The 20,751-nt window shown below is 44.4% G+C and overlaps 1 protein-coding gene across 1 annotated transcript in view; it reads right to left on the reverse strand.

Annotated features, from left to right (window-relative positions):
- Positions 1–3,648: 3,648 nt before the first annotated feature.
- LOC132449207 (double-stranded RNA-specific editase 1-like) overlaps positions 3,649–20,751 on the reverse strand; it is a 41,025-nt gene continuing 23,922 nt past the window's right edge. The window contains 7 exon segments of the mRNA XM_060040922.1: positions 3,649–8,263; positions 9,358–9,536; positions 11,726–11,907; positions 15,530–15,698; positions 18,173–18,324; positions 18,810–18,978; positions 20,442–20,556. Of these exon segments, the coding sequence (XP_059896905.1) occupies positions 8,087–8,263; positions 9,358–9,536; positions 11,726–11,907; positions 15,530–15,698; positions 18,173–18,324; positions 18,810–18,978; positions 20,442–20,556 (1,143 nt within the window). The 3' untranslated portion in view covers positions 3,649–8,086.

The raw sequence follows: 20,751 nt of genomic DNA on the forward strand, positions 1-20,751 counted from the left end.
CATTTCAAGTGACTCACTTAAATATATATTTTGATTGAGGTCTACTTTGATGTTGTTTCAAACTCCCTTGTCCTGGTCTGTGTAGGAAAGCAGCCCTTGTCCATAGCCTCACAGTCATATAGAAACATTCTCAAAGTGGTTTGAATGAAATGCCTTATGGTAAGAGAGAAAATATAAATAATTAATAATAATAAGGGTGAGACAGTGTACTCCCCATGCTTGCACAATCCAAACAGGGAATTTGAATAATAATTTCAAGAAAAAGCCCAAAAGAAAAAGAGAAGATATTAATAATAAAAAAGGAGAGATTCTAGCTGTAATGTATTCACTTTAGGCTATGAAGTACATCGAACAATGCACAGAGTGAAGCAACAGACACTCTAGTCTTGTTGTCTCACTGACACACACCAAAGACCCGAGAGTGGATATACAGTACATGAATAAATAGGAATGCCTTCCTTTGCATACACAGAAAACAGAACAATGTGCAAAACAATTACCATAATGTCAAGGATCCCTCCCAAACCTTTCATAATTACTTCATCTTTCAAACCGGGCCAGAGTGAAAAATTGCCAAAGTTTGAATCTGCTGACACTGAAGCGGTAACCTTCACTAGAAGCTAACTCCAGGGGAAGTTTCCCAGCCAGACAATAGAGTCTCTGAAGGCCGGCCAACAGCTACATTACAAATTAAGTTAGACCCATATTCATCTGAACGACAGGGTGTGTGTGTGTGTGATTTTCTTTGTGAAGGTAAATGTGGGTCTGTTTCAATGTTTTCGTGGGTTTTTATGTGTGTGTGTGTGTGTGTGTGTGTGTGTGTGTGTGTGTGTGTGTGTGTGTGTGTGTGTGTGTGTGTGTGTGTTCTAATTTAGGGGTTAGTGCATGGAGATGGGTTCCTCAAAACTCCCTTTTCGGGATGACAAAACAATCAATCATTCCAATACTAGACTCTTGATCAAGAGTTATTGCGTTGTTCCTCTTCCAGAATTTTTTATATTATAACCAATTCATGAAACATACTTTTTGGTGGTTTGTTGTGGTTCTTAATACTAAGAAAAAATTCCACAACACATTAAGAATTACACATGACTCACTTTAACACACACACACACAGGAACACATACACACTTGACTTTGAGCGGGGCTGTGACAAGGGCACAAGGCCATTAGTGTTGGGGACAGTTTAGATATTCAAATAGAGGAGCTGGCTGCCAAACAGGACCTTAATGAAGAGCTGGCCACGTAATACGCCATAAATCTCTCTCCCCTCAAAATGTGCCTTATCTCTCTCTCCTTCTATTTCTCCAAGCCTCTCGTCTCTCTTGGAATTTTATTAGCCTCTACCTTCCACTGTCTTTATTGAAGACCAACACACACACACACACACACACACACACACACACACACACACACACACACACACACACACACACACACACACACACACACACACACACACACACACACACACACACACACACACACACACACACACACACACACACAATCCAGAAATTAAAGGTGCAGTTTGTAGAATTTGATCACTTATTCACTGGGCAGAAATGGAATATAATATTCGTAAGGATCTTTTTATTAGTGTATAATCCCATTGGAAGGATTGTGTTTTGGTCACCTAAGAATGAGCCCTTTATAGCGACATGGGGAGCAGGTCCCCGTCCCCGGAGCCCGCCATATTGCACCGCCTTGTTTCTGCAGTAGCCCAGAACCAACAAATGGTTGTAGAGAGGAGACACGGTGAGACTAGATTACTGTGTTTGTATGCACACATTAATGCACACCGTGCACACCAAACAAACGGTTTGCCAGTTTTATAGCAGGTGACCAGGGCGCGGTAAATTCCCGATACAACCAGATACTACCGGTCTACGAGAGGTCGTATCGGATCAGTTTTAGGGTCCGTTTTTATGGCCCTGTTGTAAATTAATGTGTGAATGGCTCCATCAATGAATGGATGGATGGTTATCCCCAATTTTTTTTCCATGGAAATGATTTTTGGGAATTGTAGAACTTGTCAACCCTGAACTTTCGACTGCGTGAAGAACAATAACCAATGATCATTAATTGTAGGCAATAATTAATGAAATAAAACCCATTGTAGTGGTGCCAAGGTATCCTCTTGACCAATGGGGTAGGCGGTGCGGTGGTGGGAGGGTGGGATTGGCTAACATACATCAAGTCCACTGAGCAGAAAATTGAAATGGAAATATGGTCCTTGAATCCCTGGTTTACCCATCTGTAACCCCGCTTCCCCCCCCCCCACCAGCTCCTAATGACCTGTCATCTCTGTCAGGGACACTTCTTGCCTCACACACACATGAGCGAGGCATGCAAAAACAGACACGTAAACAAATGCATGCACATTGATGTACACAGACACAGGTTTTTAAATGTTTAACATTTTAAACCTGCTTTGGATGTTGGGCTGTTGGTTGAAAAAATGGCACTAGTTGAGGACGGTCCTCTCCTTGTTGCAAAAGGATCGTAGAATTTTCAATGAGCGATAGTTTTCTGTGACGACCTAAACATTGTGAGTTGCATTGTATTGAGTGGAAACCATCCTACTATTTTATTTACTGTCTATTATCATCTCCTACGTTTGGCAGCAAGGATATTTATAAGGTTAAGAGCTGCAGAAATTATGCCTAAAAAATATTCCATAAGGTTTTGTTACATTAAGGGGAAAGTAAACTCCCATATTAGCAGGTGTAAAGGCTTTGGAAAATACAGAAACATTTGGCTCCATAGGAGCAAGGGCCTGGTCTAAACCCACGTCCCACTCTTTATGAGTTAGTGTACACAGCCAATAGTACACCTTTCTGGAAATGCTTTTAAACCGGAAGTAGCAGACTTCTTCACTTTCCTATATAGATATACAACTTGAGAACATGAATCTACGGTGCAAGGTAACAAATGTTAATGTTGAGTCCGATTATTAATATCAAGCATATTGTGTGTGGTAGTATCTTCAACAAAGATTGTAAGGTTTAATTTAGATGATGGGTAGATTTAAGGTTGGTTAAAAGCAAGAAATGCGGGTTAGTCATTGTTGCCAATCATAAATATAATTAAATCATACAAATATTTCAAATGGAAGAAACTCTACAAGATGGTGTTTAGATAAAACCCACATACCAGAAGTATTGGCTTATCTACTTATCTAGGCCATGGAGTACTGGGAGAAGAAAGATAAGGTTGTATATATGATTTGCTATTGATCGTCCGACCACTATTCAATTCTTGGCCTCGGAAACACACATTCAGTATTTTCTCCTACAGTTCAGTGGTCTTTTCTTTAAAATGCATACGTCGTTAGTGCTACTTTAGTAAGGTTAGGATCACCTCCAATCATCTTCCCTAGCATTCCTTCCCTTACCATAGTTAGCCATAAAGGAATAATTAACTCTCAAAGTAGGCTACAGTTCTATAAATATTGTGGTTGGGAAGAGTGGTGCAACCTGGGATTTGTTATTGTTTTAGAATGTGAATTATTCCTTTAAAACCCGAAACCTAACCAAACAACTTCTTCTCAATTCATGTAGAAATAACAGCCAGAGACGCACAGAGGAGAACACAACAAGAAAGCTTTGAGTCAGATGGAAAAAGAACCTCAACCGTGTGCAAAAGTAAACTAGGATCTCTTTTATTTATTTTTTCTTCATTTTGTTATAGATCTATTTTCATCTGTTTCCGTTTGTCGTATTTCTACAGAAGTCCTTTAGGAGTTCCTAATCATGCGAGGTGCAGCTTCAGTGTGGATAGGGCATGCAAGGAGGCTGGGGCGACCGAGGTAGACACACACCTGGCGCCAAGATGGAGAGAGAGAGAGAGAGAGGGAGAGAGAGAAGACAGAGAGGTGAGAGAGCAAGAGCGAGAGAGAAAGAGAAACACAGACAGAGAGAGACAGAGAGAGAGAGAGAGAGAGAGAGAGCCAGAGAGAAAGAGACGACAGACTCAGAGACAGAGACAGAGACAGAGAGAGCTATTTGGGGCAAGGATGGAGTTCCCAACGTACAAGAGCGACCCCCCCCCCCCCCCCCTCCCCAACCCTTTTCGTCAGTCAGACGGTGATTCCCTTCCCACCACAGTTGCAAACAGGGTGGGGGGGGGGGGTGGGGGGGGGGGGGGACTAGCCCTCTTTGTGGACGAAGAGGAGAAAGTGAGAGAGGAGGATGGGGGGAGGGGGAGCAGTTCAATTCTTGCTATAATAGTCACCATCCAATCCGCAGCACGGGGGATGGTTTACATCATGACATCATCAGTTGACATCTTTAGTGCAGTCCAAAAAAAAAAAGGAAAAGAAAAAGGAAGAAGATAAATACAAGTAGAAGCAGGCAGTCTTTACGAACAAAAAAAACGTCTCAACACTGAGACGGGAGACGGAGACAGGAAATGTATCTAGAAATCTATTGGGACAGAGACAGAAGACTAGAAGTATATAGTAGAGAGAGTACATCAGAAAAGAGCGGGAACCGAGAAGGGGGCATTGAAGCGGGGGGGACGGGGGGGACGGACCGTTTCCTGTTCCTGGTGGGAAGGAGTTTGCGGGGACACCAGGGGTCGTAGGGTGGGGGGAGGGGCAGGGGGTATTGCTTCTGATGGGGGTCATCACTCTGCCTGGTAAGAGAGAGCTTGGTCCCACAGATTTCAGGGATGTGATCCAAATCAAACAAGGGTTGTTGTTTTTTTTCTCTCTTCTACTGATCTTCTCAGGTGATGTCTTGTGTTGGTTTGCTTGGTTCCCGGGGCAGAGGAACTACTTCCTTGGACTCCGGGGCTATACTCTCTCTGCGTGCATGTCACTTCCTAGCGAAACTAAACTACAATCTCCAGCTAGTACCAAACTCACAGGGCATCGCAGACACATTTACAATGCATCACACAGTTAAAACATCATTTGGTAATATATCTATGTAGATATATCCATATATCTATATAGATATATCCATATCTATATATCTATATCGATAGATATACACACACACATATATACATATTAATATCTATGTGTGTATATATATATATATATTAAAAAAAGTGTGACATAACATATGCCACGACCCAGTCACCTCATTGTTTCCGTGAGTGCATATAATGTAGGCTTGGGTGGCCCAGCCAGAATGCTACCTGGAGCTTGGGTCAGCCCAGTGGAGCCATTGCATTTCACATTAAATCCCTTCAACAGATCGGGAAAGAAATAAAATCACCACTCACTGTCCCAGCAGTTTGACAGTAAAGAGTGCAGGTATGGATAGATATTTTTTTTTTTACGTTTTTTCTTTTTCTTTACATGATTAGAGCAAATGGTTTTACAAAGGTCAGAGCTTGTTTGTGGTTTTTGGCTATATACATGACATTTAGGTGTAGATGTATCTTTACAATTTGTACACCTAGCAACTGACAGGTACAGGTGTTTCCAGACGTTTTCTGAAGGTATCCTGAATACGAGGGTTCCCTTGTTCTTTCCGTTTTTTTTTTTCTTTGTACAAATCATTCAGGTACAGTACATTGTTCATTAGATCCCTCCAAAAAAAACAAAAATAATGCCAACAAATCTGGATTAAAAAGAGATTTGGAGAAGAAAAACAAAGTCTTTGAAAAGCAAGTATGGCAGGGAAACACACACAGGGATAGCATCTTTGGTGAGGATTCCACAACCTTTGCTCACAGAACCAAAACACAAAGAGAGAGGAACGCTTGGCTCGCGCGACCAACGCCACCGGCTGGCGATGCTCTTTCACTTGCTGTAACGTTCAGGAGGTCAAAGTTCAGGAGTTGATATTGCAGCAACAATGGGGAGAGAGGACGAGAGACGGTGAGATGACAAAGATGGTGCTCCAACGGTCTTTCATCGTTACTGGCCGTGTAGCTGATTGACATTGAGGCGTCTTCCAGGGCAAACCTCACTCTCGACGCCCTTAGCACGTCAACCCTGTTGACGTTCTTGCCATCTTTTGGTTTAGCGGTCGGAGCGTTTGCTTCCCGAACCCCTTCTGGCATAGAACCCATGTTAGTGTACAAACTCTGCAGAATGAGCTGAACAGGAAGTCCTCCTCCCTCTGATGATATGCGGCACTGCAGTTTAAATAGAGTTTAGATGTACAGGGAGGAAGGGCTACAATCGCTATCTGGAGGAAGGGAGGGAGGGACAGCGGGCAATGTAAATGGGAGAGGAATACGCCCCCTTCCAGGGGGGAGAATGTGTCTATAGATCAGCGTTTCTTAAACTATGGGTCAGGACCCAAAATGGGTCGAGATGCCGTTGGAGTTGTGGGCGGTGCCTGACAACGCACAGAACACGCAGAAAACGCCAGGATTGTACTGCTTTCGTTTAAGAAAAGGATTGCCAATTCTGATGTTTTCAGCATTTTCTGAGTGTGCGGGGGCTGGGTCCAACAGACTCAAAGAAATTGTATTTTGGGTCCTGAAATGAAAAGGTTTAAGAACCCCTGCTATAGACGGAGTTGGAGGCCTAGCCATCTCCATTTCCTGGTCTGAGGGAAAAGGTGGCATGGTGGACACACTGTGGATTCCTCAAGGGGTTCTAGGGTTCCTGGTGTCTGCTGTAACAACCCTAGCTGCAGTGCTGTTCCCATTTGTCCCAAATTAGAGAACCACCTTTTCACCTAATCCTCATCTACTCAAACACAACCCAGTTTAATAACCAAAACTCCCCCGAAATCAAACAAAATCATTCAAACTCAAATGCACACAGAAACATCTAGAAAAGGGAGCAAGGAGAGAGAGAGAGATTCAAAGCTGCCTGTGGAGTAGCAAGATGCTGGCATTCATTTACAACGTTCCATCTCAAGACTTTTCTCCAAGTTCAGTTCCCATGCAAAGCCCTGGCGTGCAGCCCCTCCACACACACACACCACCCTCCTACAGCCCACTGACCCCACCCCAACCATAGGCCACAACTGGGAGAGGGGGGCAGTGGGGGGTTGTTAGGAAGGGAGGGGTGTCATCAGCCTCTCACCAGTATCTCACCATGGTTCATGTTTTCATAAAAATGAAATGACAATGGCCTTAAAGACGTTTAAAAGACACATATACAAGAATGAGGGGAATATTGGGAATCAAATGGTGAGGAATGAATGAATCATTGATAGAAATGATTAAAAATAATTCATTATCATCAATTCATTGCTAAAAATATATAATTCTTAGTTATTCATACAAATAATAATTTATAGTAATTAATATAAACTATAATTCATAGTAATTAATACAAAATATAATTCATACCAATTATAATAGGAATATAATAATTAAAATAATTGAGGGCCACAACTCTTAGGATCAGGTCTTTCTTTTTAATAAAGGCTCTAAGAAAAAAACACAACTAAAACACGTTTTATAGTATTTAACCTTTTCTACTAGATTTACATCCTTCAGAAGTACGCATCATTTTTAAATTAAAAGTAAAATGAAAAAATAAAAGGTACTTAATAAATCTGCCTGTTTTTGTCTAGGTAAAAACTACATTTCGCACTCAATAGACATAATGTCTTTACTTAAAAAAAACAAAAAAAACAAGGAGTGATGAATGCAATAAGGAAATATCTGATAAAAACGTCATAAAAAAATCTAAAAAAAAATAAAATTCCAGTTTTAAGTCGATTTATAGCTATAATCTTTAAAACAACAAAACAACAATGATAAAAAAAAACAGCATGACGTTTGAGGATGTTCTATGAGGAATGAGAACGAGATGAGGTTGGGGGAGGGGGTATCGTTGTTGAAAACACGCATACACACACATATTTACAATGTGTATGAAGTCCACATCCACACACACGCACCCCACCTCCCCACACACACAAAAACACACACACACACACACACACACACACACACACACACACACAGGTCAGGTCGATGGGAAGGGGGTGGTGGGGTCGCATTCAGGCCTGGGTAAGAGGTGTGGGTTTGTGGTGGTGGGTTGAGCGTGTATTCATGTGTGTTTGTGTGTGTGTGTGTGAAGGACAAGTTTGTGAGTTCCAGAAGGGGCGGGGTTCCGATCCTCTCCCCTGGTCCCCCTGCTCCCCAACGCCCAGGGGACTCAGGAGGTAAGGGTGAACTGGTCCTGTTCGATGGGCTTCTTTACCCAGGCCCCCAGGCCGGCCTTGTGGAAGGCCTTGATCAGAGCCTGCTTGGCGTCGTGGTACTCAGACGCAGCCTGCTTGGCCTCGTGGTACGAGCCCGGCTTGGACACCTTGATCCTCAACGTGGAGGACAGCTGTGGGGGGGAGGGGCAGAGAAAGAGGGGGTGAGGGGGGAGGAGGTGGAGCGGGTGAGGAGAGAGGGGGGGTGAGGAGTGGGGAGGAGACAGGGTGAGGGAGAAAAGAGAAGGGGAGAGAGAGGTCGGGAGATGGAGGAAAGGAGAGGGAAAGGATACAGAGGGCGAGAAGAGAGGGAAAGAGAAGACAAAAAACAGGCCGTCACAGTTAATAACGGAGGAGTTGTTGAATGACAGAAAAGTTGGCCTCAAACCGAGCACTGTCTCTCCAATGTCCCTCCCTCTCACTTTCTGTCAATCTGTCTTACAATTGATCCCCTTCTCACTCGTTCTGTCCGTCTCTCCCACTCTGGCCTCCTCTCAATCTGGCATCCTGTCTCCTTCTTTTCTTTAGGGGTGTAAATATTAATATAGATCTATTCTACAGTGGAACTTGGGAGTTGGAAACTTTTTGCTTCCTAAATCACATATTGCATTATTTCTTTCAAGGATTTTACAACCGGTCAACAATGTCTTACTGAAGAAAACAACAAATTTAAACTTAGTTGAAAATTGTTTCAATCCCTAAATCCACTTAATTAAACTCAACTTTTCACACTTGATGACAATGAAATGTGTACACAAAATATGTAAATAGAGAGATAAATAGATCCTTCTAGAAGCTTTCATCTTCCCACGTTTTGGCAATAAAACGGAAAATGTAAGATCTCCATAATCAGTGCAATAAAAAAGATTCAAAGGTTTGAGTTTTGTGTACGTGTGTGTGTGTTGCATGTGTGTGTGTATGTATCCATTGAGGGACACAGCTGTAGGTTAAAAATAAAGAAAGATAAAGACATACAGGTACACTCTCCTAGTCAAAAAGGTACAGAGTTCAATCCCCAATGTTTGCAGCCTACATTTAAGCGTCTTAAAACAAGATAACCTTATCCCTGCCTGCATATTATTGGCCTTGCATCGGTATTCACTTTAAACGGCTTCTGATACAAAGCTTAAAGTCTTCAATATGCAATCCCTGTGCTAAATCCTGCTGGGGTCCGGGTCGGATGCAGGGACGGAGACGGGACAGGGACGGGAGGGTTCTGGGTTGTTACCTTGGTATGCAGGCGCACCCAGCGGCTGTAGAGGGCGTGTTTGCAGAGGCGGGAGGCGCGGCCCACGTCGTCCTTCCCCGTGGTGGCGTTGATGACCTCCAGGGCCTGGTCGCCCACCGCCCAGTTCACGCTGAAGTTGGGGGCCTTGCCCGGCTGGCGCGCCTCCGCATTGCTGATGCCTGGGGGAGGGAGGGAGCGGTCAGAGAGAGGTCAGACACACCGGAGGCAAGTAGTCCGACAACAGTCTGAAGACGGTTGACAAATAGTGCGGTAAGAAGGTCAGAGCACAGTAAGAGAACAGTTAGAGCACAAGTCAGGGAAGGTAACAGATGGAAGAAAGTCAGAGAAGAGTTTGAGAACAAGTGTGAGGGAAGAGAACAGTTAGTAAACAGCTAGTAAACAGAACAGTTGGAGAAAAGTCTGGTACGGTAGAGAACAGTCACAGAACCATGCGATTAAACAGTGAGCGCCACAGTCAGAGAACCTTTAGAACAGTCCAAGTAACAGTAACAGTCAAAGTAACAGTCAGAGTAACTTTCAGAGTAAATCCAGCATCCATCCCACTCTTTCAGCCCTCATAATAGGCAGCGAGACTCAGGTTCATCCGTCTACCGCTCAGGCAGAAGACGATGTCATCTGGAACAAATGTTGCGCATGATTTAGTCTTTTCTCCTTTCCCTCATTTTAGTAAAGAGATGGTGCGGGAAAGAAGGAGGGAGAGAGCGAGTGTGTGTGTGTGTGTGTTTGTGCGCACGTACACATACATACGCATGTATGTGTACGTGCACACACTCAACGAGACAGAGGCGGGCATGCATGTGAGTGCGTGCTCCAGTCCTCTGCCTCCATTAGCCGGGGAGGTGACAGATGATGATGATGAGGAGGAGGAGGAGGACGAGGAGGAGGAGGAGGAGGAGGAGAGGATGGAGCGCTATGCCAGCGCCCTTCGCCACTGAAACCCTCTAAAGCGGAAAAGGTTAACGACCTCCCCCGCCATTATCCCCGAACAACCCACAGATCCACAGGCCACGCGGGAAGGACGCCCAGCCCTCCCACTCTCTTATGCCCCCCCCCCCCATCCCCCTAGTCCTTGGGAGGTTCAACTCTGGTTCATTCTGATGGAGTCCACTGGCTCGTCGCCTTAAGACCAGGACTAGAGTGGGGGCTCACCTGGCCTCCATTTGTAGATGGTCAATCATGTAGTGTTTAATTCATGTGAACACACATATTATATTAATAACTCGTACATATTTAAGAATTTGGCAATGAATTATTAATAAGGTATTCATAATCCATATCACATTGTATATAATCTTAGCCGCTTTTTTTATGATTCTTCTGCACATTATCTTATATAATTGTCTTACTATTTTATATTTTCACATAGGTGTTCTTTAACTTTCCAATTAACATAAGCTGACAGCCTTTGATGTATGACATAGTAAGTCATCAAGTCTTGTCTCCTGTATCTACAAGACCATTTACACAACGCTTTGCAAATGTTGACTATTTGCATAAACCAACATGTTGAACCACATCTCAGACACAGTATGTAAATGTCACCACTAATCAATGAGTTCAACCGTGGACCACTAGCGGTCTCCTATGGCAATGGGAACGCTCTGGAGAGAGTACTGACCATCTAACGGCCATTTACCATTCACTGTGGAACATTTAGAAAGAGAAAATAATTCCACAATGAAAAAGGTAAAAGGCCTAATCTGGAGTCAAAATAACAAACTAAATGGATTTAAAAATAATAATGCAAATGCATAATAATCAGAGTAAATAATCTGAAGTATTATTATTTTTTCAAATCTGCTAAATATTAACCTCTGTTAGTGTCTGGATGTCTGATAAAAATTCCCTTGCACCTGGCTCTCAAGTAATCTAATCTATTCTGGTAGCCACTGTAAAACAGTCATGCATTGTGGCTAATACCTGACACAACCTTATCTCCTTCCCTAATCTAATTCCCAACCTAATCTTTACCACAAACAACTCTAATATAACCTCAATTTATTTTATAAAACACACACACACACACACACACACACACACACACACACACACACACACACACACACACACACACACACACACACACACACACACACACACACACACACACACACACACACACACACAAATATCAAAGCTAATACGACTACTGTACAGTAGAGAAGGATCGTAGGACTCTAAAGTAGGAGCAGTAACGCTTTTCAACCAGTTTTTATCCAATCTCATCACATCAGGTCCTCTGGGCTCTGTGCGGTCTGAGCAAAGAAGGGGGACTGGCCGGGCTGAACCAGGACTCGACTCCCAAGGAAACACTGACAACAGCAGATACTGAGCCGGGGACACTGACCGCTGAGCAGGGGTCTGTTGAGGCTGAACTGGGTGGGCAGCTCCTCGATCTCCGAGATGCGCTGGTACATGGCCCGGGACAGGTGGTCGGCGTGGTACAGGCTGCCCAGGATGATGCTGGAGAAGTAGATGGGCTCCGAGAAGTAGCTCATGAGGGAGCCCTGCACCCCCACCACGTTCCACCTGGCCGGGGGAGATAAGAGAGGAGGGGGTGTTACAACAAGGCGGTCCGGACTCTGCTCGTGTGTGCTCCCCTCCGCGGCGGGACACCTCAGACACCCAGCCCCCCCTCCACACTCCCTGCACCGTCCCGCTCCACTGGTGGGGGGGGGGGGAGGCTGTCGACTCCGGGTTATCGTTCAGTTCACTTTTTCAATGCAATGATAAACCTGGTCGTTGTCCGTTTTTATTTTCACAGGTACCAAAGTATGAATGAGTGAAATGAAAGCGTGAATAAGTCAAATACAATCAACTGACACAGTTCCGCCTGTTAAAGGGGCCGTCTGTCCTAGCAGACGAACCAGCCTTTGCGGATGTTTGTTCGCTTTGCCTTTAGCGGCTAGAAGGTACGTACGTACGGAGCGACACAAGCTATTTCAATATATCATTACACACACACATACACACGCGTGTACACTGGGATGCATCCAATTTCATTCTCTCCGGCATTCCAGTGTATTTCCAGGCCGTGTCATTAAGCATCTCTCCTCCCAGTCTCCAACCCATTGACACGCTCTGTGGAGCATCGCCTGCCTGGGCCCGGGTGGAGCCCCACCGGCCTCGCACACGCACACACGCACACGCACACACACACAGAGAGAACGAGAGAGAAGGAGAAGGAGAAATACAGACAGACGGATAGAGAGGAGCAAGGAGAAAGAAGGAGAGGAAGAGGAAGAGGGAGAGGGAGAGAGAGAGAGAGAGAGAGAGAGAGAGAGAGAGAGAGAGAGAGAGAGAGAGGGGGGAAAGAAAGGGGGGTTGCAAGAGAGAGTGAAAGAAAGAGAGACGGGGGAGAGGGAGGTGGGAGAGAAAAACACAAAGAAAAAAAAGAAGGAATGAGACAGGGAGAAAGAGAGAGCATAGGGAGAGATAGGGGAGTTTGAAAGAGATACTGACTGAGTGCAGGTGAGAGGCTGAGGGCCAGGGAGTTACAGAGAGAGAGAGAGAAGGAGAGTGGGAGAGTTGGAAAGGCAGCACTAAAAGACCATTACTGAGCAACAGAAATAAGACAGTGACAAACATCACTGATGAGGAGCTCGGTGCTGTCAGGCTCCAGGCTGTGCTGTCTGTCGGTGTGTCTATTTGTTTGTGTGTCTGTTTGTGTGCTTAAGAGTGTGTTTGTGCCAGTTTGTGTGTAAGAGTGTGTGTGTAAGAGTGTTTGTGTGTGTGTGAGTGTAAGAGTGTTTGTGTGTGTGTGAGTGTGTGTGTAAGAGTGTGTGTGTGAGTGTGTGTGTAAGAGTGTGTGTGTAAGAGTGTGTGTGTAAGAGTGTGTGTGTGTGTGTGTGTGTGTGTGTGTGTGTGTGTGTGTGTGTGTGTGTGTGTGTGTGTGTGTGTGTGTGTGTGTGTGTGTGTAAGAGTGTTTGTGCCTGTGTGTGTTTGTGTGTTTGGGCCTCTGTGTGTGTAAGAGTGTGTTTGTGCCCATGTGTGTATGTAGGAGTGTGTTTGTGCCCGTGTGTGTAAAGAGTTTGTTTGCGCCTGTGTAAGAGTGGTTTTGAACCTGTGAGTGACTAAGTGTGTTTGAACCTGTGTTTGTAAGAGTGTGTTTGTGCCTGCGTGCGTTGTAGTGTGTTTGTGCCTGTGTGTGTAAGAGTGTGTGAAATTGTGAAATGAATAACAGAGGTTGCGTAGATAGTGGAAATGAGGCCCTGTAGACCTGGGGCAAACTGAAGCATCTAATAATAATATTCCATACGCACCATGAGAGAGAATGCAACTCACTCTCTAGGGCATTGAAGCTAGGTAATTAGTATAGTATGACAAAGGACGTCACAATATATTTTGTCTCCTGCAAACACTCTCCGTCTCCACACACACACCCCCACACACACACACGGGTGGGAGCGTCTTCATTGTTAAACAGCAAACCCCATCACCTCCGCCCAAACAGCTGCTGCACCACTGCACAACCCTCCCTAAGCCAGCTACAACGGGTAACAGGAACTCTTACTGGGAGAGATCTTGAAAAATAGCCCCATCACCACTCTGGTTGAACACACTCACAGCTGTGGGTGGGAGGGATTGCAATAATGACCAATCAATTCACTGTGTTGTGAAGAAATGATGCACCAAAAATCATTTGGATGTAATAATAATAATAATAATACATTTAATTTAGAGGCGCCTTTCAAGACACCCAAGGTCACCTTACAGAGCATATAGTCGTAGCATATAGGATGTGTGTATGTTTGTCGAAATGTAGCCATTTCATTTGAAGTACATTTTTCATACTTACAAAAATGTATTTAGAAAATTATCCTTGATTCATAGTTTAAGTTGAACCGAAGGAAGAGAAACCCCCTATTATAGCACAGTACCATGTGACACAGGGAGCTAGTACTGAAACACACTCTGATCTACCGTCTTAGTTTGAGAGAAACCTTCTTCAGAGATCTACGGCGAGCGCTCCGTCACCGCCGGGTGTGACTGGAGACTCACCGGTAGGAGAGGAAGAGGAGGAGGAGGTGGTGGTGAAGGAAGAGGAGTTATGAGACGCGTTTATCCCCCATCAGAAGGTAAGACACAGCGTTGCCTTGAACATGGACAGATACTGAAGAAGCAATGAGTTGCCTGTAAAAGTGCCTGAAGGACCCCTGGGCCTATCAATCTGGTCCGTCCCTGCCAGGCTAGAACAGACCGCTGGGGGACGGTGTTTGAGTGTCTGTGTGTGTGTGTGTGTGCCGGAGCTGTAAAGCAATATGTCACCTTGTGACGAGAAGGGGGAAAAAGAATGAGGAATGAACACAAAACTACAATGTCTGAATGATTTATGGGTGAAATGCATTCAGACGCGAGCCCACGTCTTTCATTTAATTAAGTTCAGACGTTCAGACATTCAGACGTTCTTTCATTGAATTAAAAATAAATGTGTTTACGGACTACTTGCACTCTTGTATTTGTTTGGAAAAGTGTTATTTTCAAACTTCTAGTTATTTGGGTTAGGGTTTGGGAGTACAATGAGGCACATTTAAGTGACAGAAATAGATTTACTTAATTATCCTGTACTTGGGCTTAACCAAAACACCTGAAATAGGCAGAATTATTTAATCATTTTGAAAAGACATCTCATGTTGTAATTTTTATCAATTACAGATAAATAAGAAAAGATATATGTATCCGAATAACAAACTGCCTAATAAAATGGAAGAACTTCAAAAAGGTGTTGAAGTTTGGTTGAGTCAGAAGCCGACAAATGCCAGGGACGATACCCGGGACCTTTGGAAAGGGGATGGGGATCGAACCAACAACCCTTTGGATGGGTATCAAACCCAGTACCTTTTGGTACAGGGTGGCACCCAACAACTTTGAGATGGGGATGGAACACACAACCTTTGGTACGAAGATCGTCAGGACCTAGAAAATGGGGATTGACCTCTTTGATGGGGATTGATCAACCATTGGTATCAAACCCAGGACCTTGGGCCGGGAATTGTACCCAGGAAGGTTACGAGGGAATCAAACCCATTACCTTTTTAGTTAGCACACAGGACCTATAAGATGGGGTTGGACCTCTGGGATGGGGATGAAACCAAAAACCTTTGGGAGGGGAACCAGGAATTGAACCCAGGAGCCATGGGACTGGACCTACCGTGCGATCTTGTCACTGCAGGACATGGTGAGCAGGCGCTCCCCCTGCAGCACCCCGTCCCAGGTCTGGATGGTGTTGCTGGACCTCACGGGGATGGTCCCCTCCCCAGACTCTATCTTGGTCCTCAGCTGGCCCCGCGCCTTCCTGTTGGGGTGCCGGTCGCCCTGGTCTGGAAGCACAGCGACAACCAGTTATGACCTGAGCCACTTTAATAATTACGGTAATAATTGTATTTAATTATAAGGGTCAGGTCTCATTTAGGCTAACCTCTTCTGCAGGAGAGACCTGATTTGCATCATCACACAAAAGGTTTAATCTGTTAACCTGAAACAAGCTGGTTCCATTAATAACCATTTATAACTTGGTTAAATTGAATAACAACGTATATGTTGGTCCAGAAATGATGGTGCCTACAAACAAAAAACGATGACCCAATACATTTTACAATAATGATGGATGGATATTGTAAAATATCTAATCAATTATTGATCGCCTGTCAGTAAATAGCCTTGTGAGACCTTCCAGATGTAATTAGGTAAAGGTTTTGAAATTAATATGATCTGTAGAGAGAAACTCGCAGGGTTTTGATGGGCTCCCTAGGCTGTAACTAACTACACTACGTCAAATCAAAGGAGACTCCAGTGATAACCACCGATAATCAAGCCTTGAGACGCAAGACGACACAGCGGCCTGAAAACTATTAGCGAATCGTATTTGATCTTTAAAAAAAAAAAAGAAGACAAGTTGATGGTTGTATCAGAAGGAGCCATTATTCAGCGGAACATTATTAATGTGTCCCGGCGCTATACAAAGCCAGCTATCTCTACAACGACTAATTCAGTGCAGCCGCTATTCAAACCGCACGCACGGACGGGGAAACTGTAGAGGGTGGGGAGGGGAATGGTTAATCACAAGAGATGGGGAAGTCTGATGGAGAGGGAGGGAGGGAGGGAGGGAGGGGGGGAGAGAGAGAGGGATAACGAGAGAGGGAGGGGGAGAAAGCGGGGGATAGAAAGGGAGAGGATGGAAGAGAATGAGGGGGAGGGAAAGAGAGGGATGGAGGCAGGGGGGAGTTGGAGTGGTTAGGACGAAAGAGTGAGAGAGAAAGGGAGAGAGAGATTTAGACAAATCATGCTAATTACTTCAGCTTTATTTGAAAGGTGTTTGTTAAGTGCATTCGGACAGCGGAGCACAATTCTAATTAAATGAAACGGAGCACAGAAAGTGGAAACAGAGAGTTAATTGAATGAAAATAAACAGATGTCGATATTGAATTTGAGATTCAATTAAAAATGTGTCAGAGGGTGTGAGGAGGGGGAGGCGGAGCACGAGGGGGTTATGATTATGAATAATAGCAGAGCCACTGTATGGGGACTTTGTTTTACGCCCCTTATCAAGAATGTGTTGAATCGCGCGAGCAAAGTGTGCACTTGTGTATGTGCAAGTGTGTTTGTGCATGTGTGTATGTGCATCTGTGTACGGGTTTGTGACACGTAACAGACCACCAATTGGCAGAATTGCACATCGTACAAATTTCATGGAGGCGACTCAGCATACCACGTGATTCTGCTACTTAGAATTAATCATTTAGCACACACTTTTATCTGAAGCCACTCCCTATTTACTATTTAGTCATTTATATACTAAATCACTAAATAGTAAATAGCGAGTGGCTTCAGGTAAAGTCTACAAAATTGTATACGCTTTTATCTGAAGCTATTCACTAGTTAGCCATTTAGTAGACGCTATTATCTGACGCCATTTGCTTTTTACTATTTAGCCATTTAGTAGACGCTTTTATCTGAAAACACTCCTATTTAGTATTTATAATTTAGTTACTAAAATACTAAAGAGAAAATAGCGAGTGGCTTTAGATAAAAGTGTCTACAACATTTGAGTAGACGCTTTTATCTGAGGCCACTCACTATTTACTATTAAGGCATTTAGTAGACGTTATTATCTGAAGCCACTCGCTATTTACTATTTAGCCATTTAGTAGACGCTTTTATCAGAAAACACTGCTATTTTCTATTTAGTAATTTAGCTACTAAATAGAAAATAGCGAGTGGCTTCAGATAAAAGCATCTACAACATTTTAGTAGACGTTATTATCTGAAGCAACTTGCTTTTTACTACTTAGCCATTTAGTAGATGCTTTTATCTGAAGCCACTCGCTATTTACCATTTAGCCATTTAGTAGATGCTTTTATCTGAAGCTACTCGCTGTTCACTATTTAGCCATTTAGTAGACAAACACTTTTATCCATTGTGAGTTCAGATATGTCCTACAGGAGCAGGTAGGCGTTAAGAGCATCCTTGCTAAGGTAGACTGTGGACATTCAGGAACAAACCCAGGACCTTTTGGCTGGAGGCTGAAAACCCTGACTACTACACTATTCTGTCCCTGATGAAAACCAATCGGAACGCGGGGCATGACAGCCCAGTGCTACGGGTGTTTGTCCTCCCAGCCGTGTTTGTCTTCCCACCCTTGAGCAAGACGCCCAAACCCCTACCTTAATGATGGAGCTCAAACAAAGTCTGCTTCCTGACTCGTTGTAAAATCTCTTTACTGGACTGAACCAGTGTCTCATGTGACCGGTGCGAGGGCGTCGTCGGTGTGTGTGTGTGAGCGTGTGCACGCACCTTCCATTGCCGCCTCGTGGGGGGAGAATATGCGTGCGTCTCCGCAGGGAGAGGTGCTGATGTACAGGTGGAACTGGACGTTGTCCTTCAGTCGGTAGCCACGCTTGTCACAGCGCAGGAATATCGACTTCTGGTGCTCCTCCCTGTTGTTCCTGTGTGTGTGTGTGTGTGTGTGTGTGTGTGTGTGTGTGTGTGTGTGTGTGTGTGTGTGTGTGTGTGTGTGTGTGTGTGTGTGTGTGTGTGTGTGTGTGTGTGTGTGTGTGTGTGTGTGTGTGTGTGTGTGTGTGTGTGTGTGTGTGGACGAAGCAGATCAAAGCAGGTCAGATATGAGGCTCGTATTCTGAACAATCCCACGTCCAAGTCCACATTTCTTTAGGCTACAGAATCAAGGTGTTCTAAATATTCCAAGTGTGACGATGAAATAAAAAATACACACATGTACACATGTTTGTACTTTGATTGAAAACTCCTGCATTCAAACAAAAACATACATAAACGCAACGCTTAAACTCAGACACTTATGCGTGCACCTACTCTATTCGCCCTTTCACTTCATTACATATATTTCTATTCACTTTCATTACATATATATTTCAGTGTAACACACACACACACACACACACACACACACACTGACCCCAGGAAGTGCTCCAGCTGGGCGTAGAGGTATCTGATTAGCGAGCGGCGGGCGATGATCTCAGCGTGACAGTCGTTGAGCGCCAGGCCGCGGTCGCTCATGTACTCGCCGTTGATGCACTTGGTTCCCGTGGAAACGCAGATCACCTGCGCCTCCTTCACGTCGGTGCCTGAGGGGAGTCAGGGGGGGGGGGGGGGGGGGGGGGGGGGGGAGTCGGGGGGGAAGGAAGAAGGACGTTAGTAAGACGCACACAAAGACAGACACGCACACGCACACACACACACACGCAGACTTGAGAGACGAGGCGCGGTCACTCATTGTATCTGGTGATGGGCAGTGAGTGTTCAGACTATACGCAGCGAGACGTATAGTCTGAACGCCCCTTAACCCCATGGTGATGCAGAGCAATACACACAATCATGTGTTTCTCTATTCACATTCGTCTACATCGATGATGGAGCTAGTTTGTCTGCTGGTGTGTGTTTCAACAGGTTATTTGATTTTAGTACTGCTAAAAGTACTGAAATGTACTACGCAAATAAAAGGCTCAACCATACTCTTTTTTAATATGCATCCATCCATCCATCTATCAAAAAGCCAGTTTTCTCACATTACTCACATTAACGGACAAATATCGTAGCAGTGATATTGAAACATATCTTTGCCAAAGGTTCGGATCAATAGTAAAACAACTCGGCGCTGCCCCCCAGCTAGTGTTTCCTAGCGTAGAGAACTGAAGAGCAGGGCTGTGCTCCATCCAGGCCTAGCGGACATGCTACGCTACTCTGCTCCTGCTACGCCTCCTGAACTGAGCGGGATCTCAACGATCCATGTGGGCTCAACATATTGGTAATGTGTCAAGAAAACCGAACTTCAAAGAGAATGGACAGGTCATCAAAAGAGAGAAAAAGACCTCAAGCAAAACATAAAACTTCAATACTGATATAGTTATATGCATTTATAAATCTACCTACCTACCTATCAATCTAAATTTCTCTAAAGAAAAAAAAAAAAATATCATCCATCAGTTACAGCATTTTAATGAACCGGTATATGCTGGATGTAAATGTATTATATCGACCTATAGTAACCACAAGCACCACTTTGGAAGCATTTGAAAAATAAGTTTTGTTTTTGTAAACTTTATAATGTAGAGTGACAACCTAGTGTGTGTTTAACGGTCCGTACAAGGCCTGGTGTTTTAGATTTAATGCCAGGAGAATATAACCCCTGTACTTAAAGCAAAGTGCCACACTGTTGATATGATTGATGGCCTTTATCCCAGTGGCTTCTCCAAAAGCATCTTTCATTGGTTGAAAACAAGAGGGAATCTTTTTCGATAACAATTGTAAGTGTTTTTGATGGATCAATGAGTTAAACAGGGGAATATTTACTATTTAGTGATCGGAAGATGCTTCTATCTATACTGACTGGTAGGGGTTTGGGGTCATTTCCCTCCAGGATGTGTACAGGTAGTCTGCAGACATTGGGGGACAGAGTCACAGTCCTAGCCAGTCCACTGTCCTAGCCTGATGGATGAACTAAAGGATTTCATGGGGCGACTTCAACACATTTTTACACGTTAGGTCAATACCTTCCTACACGCCTCATTTCAGCATGCCTGTCATCTACCTGTTGTCATGACGACCCCCGCAAGGACTTTCCGCCGTGCGTGAGGGGAGGTGAAGTTTTCTGTCAGCTCACTGAACTTATCCACCACCAGACGGGAGACGGCGTCTGCAAGCACCTGGGGAATAACGCACACACAAACCATTAACACACATACACACCGTTAACACACACATACACAGCGTACGAACACACAGTACACAAAAACCAATAGCGTACACACACACATACCGTTTACACACACGCATACCGTTATACAGGCACATACCGTACACACACACATTCCATTTACAAGCACCCGTACCACACACAC

The sequence above is a fragment of the Gadus macrocephalus genome, chromosome 20 (assembly GCF_031168955.1).
Source record: "Gadus macrocephalus chromosome 20, ASM3116895v1".
Taxonomy (NCBI): domain Eukaryota; kingdom Metazoa; phylum Chordata; class Actinopteri; order Gadiformes; family Gadidae; genus Gadus; species Gadus macrocephalus.